Source organism: Pseudonaja textilis, chromosome 1 (assembly GCF_049901715.1).
Source record: "Pseudonaja textilis isolate UNSWEBS1 chromosome 1, rPseTex1.2, whole genome shotgun sequence".
Lineage (NCBI taxonomy): Eukaryota > Metazoa > Chordata > Lepidosauria > Squamata > Elapidae > Pseudonaja > Pseudonaja textilis.
Window position 1 is genome coordinate 46,453,909 of NC_141990.1, and position 13,637 is coordinate 46,467,545.

The window sequence follows — 13,637 nt, forward strand, 5'->3', positions numbered from 1 at the left end:
TCTGTGACTCCAATTTTTTCTGTATGTTCCAGTAACTTGGGAAAAACCAGCATTATATAATGATACTGACCAGCCTTATATGATATTATGAGGAATATTGAAAAAATACTGAAATGAACATTTATTTCTTCATACTATGTTTTATTTTGTATAATCCATGCAAATCCATTTTAAAAATTAATCATAATTGTGTAGCTAAGTTTGTTCTCAAGAACTAATATTTCTGTATGTATGTGTACATGCGTACATACACAATACAGCTGCTTTTTCAGTTAGGCAAAACGCATACAACTTCAGTACTCCAGCAGAGAAACTGCTTCTAATAAGATTTCTCATCCAAAAATTGCATTGTCTGAAAGATAAACACAAAGTGAAAAACAGAATCATCTGGCTATATAAATGTTTTCTTGCCATTAGTTAACAATGCAAAAATCTTACAGCTTGTCATGGTAGTTGAAATGTGTATAAACACGAGTTATACAAGACTTCTGAAACCATCTATGATGTCCGTTTCTTATCAGAATAATCCAATTCACTCTGCCAGGGAGTGATGTGGTATTAATGGGACAATGTCTTATTAATTACTCTTAGGCAATGAAGTATTTATACACACACACACGTTAGAGTACACACAGAGACATCGAAGATCCTTGGTGCTCTCTGAACTGAGTTGTTTTATTGCAGACTTCATTACTTAAACTAGGTAACATCATCAGTGCTAGATTACTTTGAAATATCTGCAAGAAATCACCCAGCTCAGAGAGCATCAAGGACCCTTCATTCCAACCAAGTTACAAATATTATCAATCCTTTTTTGATACACAGAGACATCATTTACCAAATATATACAGCCACCACTCTCAGAAGAATACATAGAGGCAGATCATTTGATATCTTTAAATATAAATATTCTAAAAGACATTTCATATAGTCAACACAGCTTATCTGGGTGCTGCTTAACTGTGGATGGAAGTTCCATTGCTCTCTTTTCTTGCTGTCTTTTGAAAAAAATACAAACAGTGGCAATGCACAGTTCCAATAATTATGATTGGAATATCTGCAAGAAATACCATTTGCCTTCCAGTAGGAAGTGGGACCAAAACTAGACAAAGGAATAGAAGATGATGCTAACATGATTTGAGACTTTGGAATTCAAATAGGCAAACATCTGCCACATAATTCCTCAAGATTTAATTGTTGATAAGAAAGACAAAGTTTGGATAGTGGAGGTGGCAGTGCCTGGAGACAGCAAAATAAAGAACTGGAGAAAATCACAAAATACAGTGATGGTGGCAAAAGAAAGCAAAAGTAATACCAATTGTAATAGGCATCGTGGGTACAATCCCAAAACATCTAGAGCAGGGGTCCCCAACCACCGGGCCGCGGACCGGTACCGGTCTGTGGATCATTTTGTACCGGGCCACAAAGAATGAATAATCGTGATTAAAATATATATAAAAATATGTTTTTGCTTCCAGGTGTCTTATTTTGAAAGACAACCACTTCCGCCCTCGCCTAACTTCTGCGCTTGACTCTTTGGCACGTATTTATCCTGCATCAGCAAGGCAAGCTAGCCCTTGCAAAATGAGCCAGAAACAGAGTTCACTGGAGAGTTTTTTGGGAAAGGGTACGTTACGGGTTCATCGCTTATTTATTTACTGTTATTGGAACCTTCACGCCCCTACCTGGTCCTTGAAAAAGTGTTTCTGTGTGAAACTGGTCCCTGGTACAAAAAAGGTTAGGGACCACTGATCTAGAGTACCACTTGAACACCATTGGCATTAACAAAATTGCAAAAGGCAAGTTCTTTGAAATAGCTTATATCTTGGAACAATATCTTTAATACCATCAAATATTCTAACCTAGTCTTCACCAAAATCATGAAGCAGACTCCTTGTTCTGACAAAACCCCTTTTTATTAGGCTAATGTAAATTCCTATCATTCACATCCAGCAAAGTCCAGGCAAACAGTCTTTCAAAAGTGATTTACAACCACAGAGCTTATCAGGCTTGGAGAGTTGCCAGGCCAATAGCTTCCAAACACAATGCTGTACCAGGAAATACTTGACAAGAAATCATGAACAAATTTTCACCCTAATTAAATGAACTAATTGTCTCCTGCAAACACCACTCCTGTTTTGCTCCTTTTTGTTTCCTATGGGAGGGGCCATTCACCATCCACCTGTGCCTTTACTCCTAAGTTGACCCTTCTTCCTTGTTCCCTTCTGGCAGCTCTGCACATGTGCACATCGGGAACATACTCCAGGTGTTCTTCTGCCCCACTGATCTCTGATTCCAAAGGCAGCTGATAACTATTGGACGGCCCTGGCCCCATCTCTGCCTCTGATGCAGAGCACTTGTCAGAGCTTTCCCCAGACTCCAGGACTGGCTCATGTTTCTCCCCAACCTCCTCACTGTCCGAGTCTGCCACCAGTTCCACTGGCCACTTGGTGGGTCACAACATCAAACAACACATCTGCTTATCATAGTTCCTTGGGAAGGACTTGATAGATGGATAAAAATGTCAAATCTAAATACCTGGCTATGTGCAACCAACCTTAATAATAATGCTTTTGATTTTTACCCCATTTTTTCTTTAGTTTTTTCCCTTCTGTTCTATCATGTCCAATTCTCGGAGACTGCCTGGACAAATCCTTGAAGTCTTCTTGGCAAGATTTTTCAGAAGAGGTTTGTCATTGCCTCCTTCCTAGCACTGAGAGAAATTGACTGGCCATAGGTTACCCAGTTGGCTTCATGCCCATGGTGGGATTGGAAGTCACAGTCTCCCAGTTTCTAGACTGATGCCTTAACCACTAAACTAGCTATTACAGTTTTAAAAGCATAGGCAGAATGTGTAAGCATATTCTTCTCCATTTCCTCTACGATAAGCTCTTAGAAGGAGTGGCTGTCTAAAGGTCATCTAATGAACTTCTGACTGCCAGGAGATGTGATCTTGGATTCCCAAGGTCCTACTCCAGCACTTTCATTACATTGTGTTGAACAACCCTTCAGATAAAAGAGCAAAGCCTAACTAGAGGACAACCTTTACTGAGGATTCTTGGCCATTTTATTTGTACATTTTCCAGGCTTCTATATTTTATTGAAATAGTTTTGAACAGGTATTCCTGAAAATAGGTAGGCTTCTGAATGCTCAGATGATAAGGTTAAATCAAGCCAACAAACTAAATGGATTTCTTGGCTCACAGGATGCTGATCTGAAAAGAGGGTAATAAGTTCCCATATTTTACTCTAATATTTATTTCAGGTAAAAACTCAAGTCTTTTTTTTTTAAAGAAATCCTATGCTTTCTCAAAGAGATAAAATGTAATGGATGTTGTTCATATTTTTTCAATGTCTTTCTCTGAAAATAACCAAATAGTAAAAATCATTGCAAGGCTATAAAATCACCTGTGAACAGTTTAAAGTGAAAAGCTATTTCAAGCAGCATTTCCTCTGATCATAAAAATAAAATGTAATTATGAGCCAAGTGAGATAAAATTATGGCTAGGAAAAGAAGTACTGGGTCCCTACATAGTGTTTTGAAATAAATTGAATAGGAATAACATAGTAGTTTATTCTTCTATTATATATTCAACATCAATATTTGTTTTACAAAAAAGTTGGTGATTAAGACCAAAGAATTCTCAGTAAAATGGAATGCCTGTTCGCTTCATCACAAGATACATTAATTCATATTGAGCAACCACTGGAACTGGGCTGCCAATAGATTTACATTAATAATATATTCATTTATATATTTATTAAATAAATAAATAATGAAAGAAGAGACCATGGTTCCCCCAGTATTTTGGAGCACATGCTAAAAGCAACAGAAATGATTTTGACTAATGCGTTGGCAGAATAATATTGACCCTTAAAAAACTAATTTGGCTCTTTTGTTATAATGTGTGAAAATCAGTGTAATATAATGTTTAGAGAAACCAGGTTCAAGTCCCAATTCAACCATAGTCCCCTCTGAATAATTCTGGATCAATCATTCTCTCCAATCCCAACCACACCCAAAGGTTTGTTACTATGGGGATATAATTAGGAAATAAATTTATTTAATCTGGCCTGAATAGTTACAAGACAAATAAAGTTATAGAAGCAATAGTAATATCAAAGAAACAAGAACTACAGCACCAGCAATCACATATGGCTTATAATTTACAGTAGCTAGTTAAACATAATTTTCCGGGCCTGTGATGTGGTGAGGAAGCCATTTTGATTATCTGTCCAGAAATGGCCACTTAGAGGAGGTGCCAGAGTTTTAAGGCATTCTTGAAAGATGAGGGATTGGGATCATGTGGACCTTAGGAGGTAACCAGCAGCATGATAAAGAAGGGTGCCTGTCAGATACTATTAAGATGACACTGATATAGGGAGACCTCTATGTATCATATATTTCTATATTCAAATTTATTTATTAAATAATATATAGTTTTCTACCCAGAGAACATGTTTTCAGACACATTTGTTGGGCCAATGCAGGTAAATAGTCAAGAATGCTAGGAGAATTGTTTATTGACCATTTTAACAAAACCATTTTTGTTGCAAGGACTCCAAGGAAATAGCTGGAGAACATAATTTGTCCTTATTGTCTCCTTTCAACCAGAGAAACAATAGAAACAATGTATGCTACAAGCATTTAGGAAGGAAGCTTTTAATCATGCAGCCAATTTGGAATTTATTTACAGAACAGCATTAGGTTTAATGTCATCTTTAATCTCCCGGTATTCTCACCATTACATAATTTAAAATGCTTTCTGATTGTTTTTGGAAGGAAAAGGATGTCTACACCTACAGAGGTTAGCCTTTCAGGGAAAGTATGTGACGTTCAGAAAATGCTTTTCAGACAGCTGCCTCTCTAGATACTTACCATATACCTGGGTTTAATTGTATATACTGTACATATAGGTAATCCTTGCTTAGCAACAGTTCAAAGTTACATTTGGAAAAAGGGTTCTTCAACCAATCCTCACATTTATGGCCATCACAATGTCCCCATGGTTACATAAGTGACATCTGTGTGCTTCATAACCAGCTTCCAAACAAGCAGAGTAAATGTCTATGGAGATTCCCAGTCATCCAAATCATGGTTCTCTCAAAGGTGCTTTTTTTCCCAAGAGGCAACTGGACTTTCTGTTTTTTTCTTTGAAGATATTTTACTTCTTGTTATGTCTTTGGGACTGGTTGGAGTCCCCAACCAGGTCCGCTGTTGAGCGGGAGCACCAGCCGCTCCCATTGGCTGGCACCGTTTGACAGCCGGCTATAAAAGGCGGCTGTCGAGCAGTGCCAGCCCCGTTGCCGCCAGCTAGCCTGCCTAGTTAGAAGGCAGACGCGGCAACCCTTTATTCATTGCAATAAAGCCTTTAACGTTTCACGCTGGTTCAGCCTCGTTCCTCCGCCGCTCTACAACACTTCTCATTCAAAAAGTTTCTGAAGCAGCTTCTTGGATGAGAAGTGAAATGTCTTCAAAGAAAAAACCAGAGAGTCAGTTGCCTCTTGAAAAAAAAAAAAAAAAGCACCTTCGGGACAGAGTAAATAGAGAAAACAGCAGTAAAATTCCAAGTTGTGGTCATGTAATATCTTACTTAATGTTAATGACCCATGATTTGCTTAACAACAAAAGCAGAAGTGATGCAATCATATACATATATAGTGTACACACACACCCAGTACACCAAAATATCTGGACCAATAAAATTTTAGTTTGCAGCAATAGGGTAATGGACCCACTACAACTGAATTCCTCCTCTTAATTTAAAGAAGAAATCACAGATGTGTGAAGTTCAATATTTATTTGAAGTGCAATATGTGCAAACTTACTTTTTTCAGGAAAATGCCGTTTTTCTTTATTAGGAGGAGTTATTTTTATCCAGGATGTCCTGCCGCTGTCATACTCCTGTTTTTCTTCTTTGTAGTTCTCTAGTGAAGCCCGATTACTTTGAGGATAATGTTTTTTCTGGGGCCTGAGCCAATACATTTCACTCTTTCCTTCTAGCAAACATCTCGATTCCCTCATCTTATTATATTCAAGCAAGCGCTTTTTCACATCTTCAGCCATGATAGTGAAATGTAGTTGTTACCGTAAGACAAATTCCTGTGTTTTAAAATAACAATGCATATAATACAAAATACTCAGACCTCACTTGCTTAATACTTTTTATTACTGAAAACAGGCAAAACTGATTTGCCTGGCCTTAACAGAGATGAAATCTGATATACACTTGCTAGAAAAGATGATGCATCTGATCTCAAGAGAAAAATATTCTTTTCAAATGTGGATAATTCATGCACTAATCGTCCTGGAATCCATTCCTAAAAACAGCTAGTGTACAGGTAAAACTCAAAAAATTAGAATATTGCGCAAAAGTTAATTTATTTCAGAAATACAACTTAAAGGGTCAAACTAATATATGAGATAGACTCATTACATGCAAAGCAAGATAGTTCAAGCTGTGATTTGTCATAATTGTGATGATTATGGCTTACAACTCATGAAAACCCCAAATCCACACTCAGAAAATTAAAATATTACATGCAATCAATAAAACAAAGATTGTACATAGAACAATATCGGACCTCTGAAAAGTATAAGCATGCATATGTACTCAGTACTTGGTTTGGGCCCCTTTTGTAGCAATTACTGCCTCAATGTGGCGTGGCATGGAAGCTATCAGCCTGTGGCACTGCTGAGGTGTTATGAAAGACCAGGATGCTTCAATAGTGGCCTTCAGCTCTTCTGCATTGTTCGGTCTCATGTCTCTCATCTTTCTCTTGGCAATGCCCCATAGATTCTCTATGGGGTTCAGGTCAGGCGAGTTTGCTGGCCAATCAAGCACAGTAATCCCACGGTCATTGAGCCAGGTTTTGGTGCTTTGGGCAGTGTGGGCAGGTGCCAAGTCCTGCTAGAAAATGAACTCAGCATCCCCATACAGCTCGTCTGCGGAAGGAAGCATGAAGTGCTCCAAAATCTCCTGGTAGAGGGCTGCGTTGAACCTAGACTTAATGAAGCACAGTGGACCAACACCAGCAGATGGCATGGCTCCCCAAATCAACAGACTGTAGAAACTGCACACTGGACTTCAAACATCTTGCAGTGTGTGTCTCTCCATTCTTCCTCCACACTCTGGGTCCTTGGTTTCCAAATGAGATGCAAAAGTTGCTCTCATCAGAAAAGAGGACTTTGGACTACTGAGTAAAAGACCAGTTCTGTTTTTCTTTAGCCCAGGTAAGATGCTTCTGACATTGTTCAGGAGCGGCTTCACAAGAGGAATACAACATTTGAAGCCCATGTCCAGGATCCGTCTGTGTGTGTGGTGGCTCTTGATGCACTGACTCCAGCCTCAGTCCATTCCTTGTGAAAGTCCCCAACACTTTTGAATGGCCTTTTCCTGACAATCCTCTCCAGGCTGCGGTCATCCCTGCTGCTTGTACACCTTTTTTTCCCCATACTTTTCCCTTCCACATAACTTTCTATTAATGTGCTTTGATACAGCACTTTGGGAACATCCAACTTCATTTGCAATTACCAATTTTGAGGCTTTCCCTCCTTATGGAGGGTGTCAATGATGGTTTTCTGCACAACTGTCAGGTCAGCAGTCTTTCCCATGATTGTGATTCCTACTGAACCAGACTGAGGGACCATTTAAACACTCAGGAACCCTTTGCAGGTGTTTGGCTTAATTATCTGATTAGAGTGGGACACTTTGAGCCTAGAATGTTGAACCTTTTCACAATATTCTAATTTTCTGAGATTGTGGATTTGGGGTTTTCATGAGCTGTAAGCCATAATCATCTTAATTATGACACATCAGGGCTTAAACTATCTTGCTTTGCATGTAATGAGTCTATCTCATATATTAGGTTCACCTTTTAGGTTGCATTACTGAAATAAATTAACTTTTGCACGATATTCTAATTTTTCGAGTTTCACCTGTACAACAATGGCCCTGCTGGATGAGGCCAAAGTTGATATTAGTCCTGCACTATTTTTCATAATAATAAACCAGATGCCTCTGAAGTGGTAAGAGATATAATCATCTCCCACCACCATCACCTCCAACTGGTCTTGGATTTTTCAAACCCAACAGCCTTTGTTAGATCTGTTCTCCATGTACAGAAATTAATCAATTTGCTGTTAAAGCCATCCAATGTAACAGACTACCAGGCTGCTAATTATTTCCTCAATTCATTTTGGGAAAAAAGCACTCTTTTAAAGACTGTTTTGAATCTCTCCCTAGTCAGCTTCATTGGATGATCTACCATCATTTTGTGAGGGAGGAACAAAATTCTCTGTTCATTTTATGTGTGGCTTTATTCCTCTCAAGAACTTTCCACCTCAGTGCCTGTTTTCTAAGTGAAGATGTCCCAAAGTCTTTCTTGCAGGGAAGATATTCAAGTGTTCCAGCTGGACAGGTACTGGTTTATCAAATATATATGGCCACCTATCTCAGGAATGTGATTTTACATGGTGTACAAAAAACAAATGAAACCCCAAACTTTCTTCAAAGACCAATAAAAACAAATTAGATATAAATAGAAACAAGATCAGTAGTTCTAATTCCCAAGATCTAGAAGATCCAACTGAATAGTAGAAGTTTGGCTCTGGAGAAGGCTGCCATAAAAATATTGCTGGATAGGACAATGCAAAACCCCATTCCATCAAAGATGCTGCAGTAGTCCTCTTAATTCAGCTTTTGAAATTCTCTGGCCAGCCAATTCATTTGATCAGAATTGGTCTGTATTTCCTCTGCCCTATTTATTTTTGAGCACTTTTTCCAATTCCATGTACATGTAGTCAGTAAGGGCTCTTTGGAATTCTTTAAGGTAGAATGAATCATATAGTTCATTTGCATAGTTTTAAAATCCATATATCACTCTTTCATCCCTTGCCCCATTCTGTGATTCTATTTCCTTCATGTGAGTATCCTGATGGCCCTTCAAATCTCTCCTTCCTTCTGGATAGTCTGAAGTGATTTCCCATGTTAAGATTTTTTTTCCTTCCTTTTGTGTTCAGTTTTTCCTACATAGTAGATTCTTATTTACATGCCCTGTTCATTAGACAGATTTACAATGCTAGGAATAGTAAGTACAATGGTAGCTCTGAAGAATATTAGCCAAAAAGTTCATGTTCCAGTTGGTATTTCTAGCTACTTGTAAAATCTCTCCAGAGTTTAGGGTTATTATCTGAGAGTGATAAATCCTGTAATGTTCTAAAAGTTTCTTTTTAGAGAATGTTAGTAATTTACGGGGCATGTATCCTGTCTAGAAAATATTCTGAAAGATGTAAACTACCTCTTTCCTGTCTTGTCATATTTACACAGATGCTTTTTCTTTCTTTCTTTAACTTTTTCTTTGAAAATTATTGAAAAAATAGAGTAATCTGATCTGGAGTATATATTATATAGACCACTGTTTTTTTTTCTAGAGATATTGACACATGAGATTATGAAGATTATAAGACTCTTGCTTGAAAATGCAGATCTTGACCTTTTTCCTGGTCAAGTAATAAACATGATTTTCCCCTCTTACAAAAAGGTAATTCACACCACTGTAACTTCCCACATAACCAAATTATAATAAAAGCTGTTTAATATTCTTTCTTATGCCAACATACTGAAAGATTATAGGGGAATGATAGAACATTAACTTAAAATGTAATTGAGTATAATATAAAATTCAGAGAGGCATTTCTAATACAATGGGTGCAAACCCCTCATCTTCAACCTCAGAAGTTGTGACACACCATTTTAGTTTAATAGTTTTAAAAGATTTGTAGAATTTTTAAGCTCCTCTTTGGCATCTGAGGTTGCCATCTTTAGAACTATACTGTAGGCTATTATTTTTCAAAAGCACAGAGAACTTTGAAACACATGGCTTCTGCCCAGACATGCTAGATGTCACTAAGACTCCATTAGGGATGGAAGTATTTTCAGATTCGCCAGATTCTTTTAACTTCACAATAAAGGTGTAACTAGTACACCTGGTTGTGCTTAGTTTGGATACCTAGCAAGGCTAACATCAATTTTGCAAATCTTGAAGTACCTCTTCCCTTTCATTCTCCAGAAAACTAGGAACGTTTTCATCACCCCTCCTCCTTCGGACTCAAGTTTTGTTAACGAATTATTGTTGGGGGCTCTTCCTCCTGGTCTCTCAAGTTCATTATCATATACCATTGTTGCTTATGGTTTTATGGGAAACACCATCACAGTGATTAAAACTACTGATAACTTCAATTGTCAGAAGCACTATAATTACTGGTGTTTCGCCTAGCAACTCATACTAGCACCAAGACAAATAGCCATTAATAGCCCCATCCTTCATTATATGAATCTGTCTTTTTAAATCTATAATGTCCATTATATACTTGGTAGCACTGCATTTAATTGTTTAACCATTTATTTGCATTATTTAAAGTGTTAAAACTGCTGAAGAACTTTTTATTAGTCTGGATTACTGGAGCTCAAGCCACTAATTATTATGCATTGGCTGAGTTGGCTTCCACTATTTGTATAGTTCTATCCATTGAAATAACTTTTTTTTAACTTTCAGATTTTTGTTTAACAAAAGAGGAAGTTTGCGTAGAAATCTTTGAGGAGAGGCTTCATTAGCCTTTTGAAATCCAAATAAACATTGATTCCTTGATCTTTCTAATCCACATGCTCACTGACACGTACCTATGCTTTGCAGAACTGCATTTTTCGCTGAAATTAAGTTCCCAAGTTTTAATAGCTGTTGAGAAACGGTCACTCTTAACTAAGAATCTTAGAAGGTTCCAGAAATGCTTGGCAACCAGCAATTCAAATTGTGGCAAAACCAGTACACAGACATCTATTTTAATCAATTGTTGGTAAGTTGAATTATATGTTGCACAATAAAGCAAAGGACCTATGTTATCACAAGGCACAAAGACAAGAAACTTCAGCAGACAAATGAAATTTAAAAAAATCAGGGAGATCATTTGCAACTAGCCAAGAAATGAATATGCCTTGGCAATCTCTTTGTTGAACCAGGTCCCATGATATTGCCTTTAACTCATTCTTAGCTCATGGCTGAAAAAAACTTTCCAGTTGTTCTGTTCTGTTCTGGTTTTAAATAAGTGTCCCACCCAAAAGCAAAACTGGCAGAAACTCATAGCAGATCACTCTCAACTGAGCTGCAGGAAAGGGGATCAATCCACTCCTATTGGTTGTTTCACAAGTCCTAAGCCCAGTTCTCTATCACCATAGTTGCTTTGCTCCAGATACTGTGAACTAACACAACAGCCAGAGGTGGCTATAGCCCTTACGTCCCTACAGTCAACCAAACAGCTTTTGGTTAGGCTGGGGGAGCTACCAGCAAAGCTTTCCCTCTTATCTTGCAGGTCCCACAATACTCCCAACAACAGGGAAGGGGAACTGTTGAGTTTTGGGATAGGCAACTTTCCTGCTTTATTTTTATCACTTCTGCTCCATCTTTGTACAAGTCTTATTTTGACCAACAGGGTAAACACAGAAGAGATGAGTCAGCATCAGTCAAAACTTGCACATTATTGCACCTCTGTTCTTAGTAGTGAATATTATTCCTGTGGTGATATTTAAGCCAATATAGCCAAGGAATTTAACCAGTAAAGTTTGACTTTGTTGTATGCAGAACATACACAGCATCTGGTAAGAAAACAAAATGGAGTTCCCTATAGCTTTGGGATCAGCAAATCAGACTAGAACTTTTATAGTTTTCTACCATCTCAAGATGGTTAGTACTTTAATGTGACAGTGCAAAAATGCCTTAAGTACCATAGTTGCAATTCTTTAACATCCAGTAAAAATGTTTCCATACATTAGTGGTGGTCTCTTCCAATAGATAAGAAATTTGCATCGGGTTAATTGATAGCCAATATGTACGACTCACAGCAAAAATACATATCTTCCATAACTGTAGAAATCCACAGAATCCCAGTTCTGTACTATTAAAAAAATCATACAGAACTGTTTAAAGTTTTTTAAAGAAGAAAAAAACAAGTAAAAAACCCCATCAAAAATGCTGAAATTGCTGATTTCCCCTGATTTTGTACTCTGGAACAAAATCCCGAGGACTGCAAAAATTGTAGTTTTGGAGAATTTGCCCAGAAGTGATAGTAGTTTGCATATCAGGTCATCAGGATAAAAAGCTATTTTGAAATTTAATTGGGTTCTTTTAATATTTTAAAAAATATGCAAGCCTGAACCCAATGTCCTTCAAGAGCCAACTATAAAAAAGCAGGAAACAGCACCAGATAATAATCAAAGGAAATAAAATTATATTATTTAAGACTGGCAGGGAAAGGGGCTACATTAGGGGTGGGATTTAACTGGTGTTAGTACCGGTTCGGTGACTGTATTTTGTGTGCACATGCGCATGTAAAAACACTTAAGCTGTGCCACTCGGACAGCTGAAAGTAGCTGCGGGTGGGTGCACAGCATTTGAAAAGCCACTTTTTTCCTGCTTTTTCAACCTCAGCTGTGCCACACGAACCAGCTGAGGTTGAAAAAGCAAGAAATAAAAGACAGGTAAGAGTGTGGTGGGTCAGCCAAACAGCAGCAAACACAGAATTAGGTTCAGTGTCTGCTGCTCTTCAGAGCTACTGGTTCTATAGAGCCAGGCAGAACCGGTAGCATCCCATCCCTGGGCTACATATAAACACTGACAGAAGAGACTGTGGAGTCCTTGGTGCTCTCTGAGCTCAGTCAGTGAACTCCACTCCTTAGCAATGATGTTACCTAGCCAGGTAATGAAACATCTGCAGAAAGCAACCAAGCCCAGAGGAGCAAGAACCCATTCACGGCCAATTCCTTCCTAGCACATTATCTCTAACGAAGACTGCAAAACTGTTCATCGGCCCCTAAAAATGATTCTTAACCTGAAGCATCCAGCCAACTTAATATCTTTCAGATGCTCTTTTGTAGCGTGCTAACTCCACAAATTGGAGATTCCCCCCCTTCCCCCTCCCCCGTGTCTGTTATACCTTGAGCTGGTTTAAATTGCAAGAAACTGTAATCCAAGAATTTTTCTAGGACAAATCGGGGAAGGTGGCGGTAAGAAACGGCTGCTTTTCCGTAAGGCAAGAGAAGCCGAGGTCTAAGAGAAAACCGGGTGTGTTTCCATCAGTCTTTTCCTACAACCCAACTACCCTCTTCTTAATTTTCCAGAAACATATACTATCATGTGACGACTTCTGAAATTGACTGGCTCTCCATATCGTATATGGTGACATACGTGCCTCTCAAACGTTTAGGAACCTTTAAAAAAAAAATCAACCCGCCGTCGAAACCTGGGAAAGATGCTACGAATGAGCGCCCCTACAGCTACTCCTGCCGCTCCCCTCCCCCCGATACCGCACGAGTTGTGTCTGAGAGATTAGACGCATGATGCAGCAATCTGTGAAAGGTGGACCAGCTGCCACGCCAATCCTTTCCACGTGGCCGGAGGGGAAGTCTCGGCGAAAGAGACGCACTACAACCCCCGGTTCCCCAATCGAAGCCGGGCAACGTGGGAGTCCTTTTGGCGCAGGACCCAGCCCGGCCTCGTTTCGCCAGGATTGGCGGAGCCGCGATAGCGCAAATACCTCTCCGTCCCCTCATTGGCTTAGAAGCTCTCCTTTGGAACGTCTCCCG

General features: G+C 38.7%; 2 protein-coding genes across 3 annotated transcripts in view; both read right to left on the bottom strand.

Annotated features, from left to right (window-relative positions):
• NSL1 (NSL1 component of MIS12 kinetochore complex) overlaps nt 1-13,604 on the bottom strand; it is a 45,362-nt gene extending 31,758 nt beyond the window's left edge. The window contains exon 1 of the mRNA XM_087933204.1: nt 13,359-13,604. Coding sequence (XP_087789330.1) covers nt 13,359-13,604 — 246 coding nt within the window. The remainder of the gene's footprint in view (nt 1-13,358) is intronic.
• Nucleotides 201-13,488, bottom strand: SPATA45 (spermatogenesis associated 45). 2 transcript variants are annotated; one of them, XM_087933239.1, is made up of 3 exons: nt 13,295-13,414; nt 5,830-6,103; nt 201-352 (listed from the first exon to the last, which is right to left on the bottom strand). In XM_087933239.1, the coding sequence occupies exons 2-3, from the start codon at nt 6,065-6,067 to the stop codon at nt 333-335; spliced, it is 258 nt and encodes an 85-aa protein (XP_087789365.1). In that variant the 5' UTR covers nt 6,068-6,103; nt 13,295-13,414; the 3' UTR covers nt 201-332. The 2 variants fall into 2 exon arrangements, with proteins under 2 accessions (XP_087789365.1, XP_087789356.1); XM_087933230.1 differs by having other exon boundaries at nt 211-352; nt 13,359-13,488.
• Nucleotides 13,605-13,637: the final 33 nt, after the last annotated feature.

What these genes read in the sequence shown, in the direction of transcription:
- SPATA45 (XM_087933239.1), bottom strand. Translation starts at nt 6,067, where the DNA reads ATGGCTGAAGATGTGAAAAAGCGCTTGCTTGAATATAATAAGATGAGG. An exon ending in ACGGCATTTTCCTGAAAAAA is followed by an intron (nt 353 to 5,829) that starts GTAAGTTTGCAC and finishes TTTATCTTTCAG; the next exon opens with ACAATGCAATTTTTGGATGA.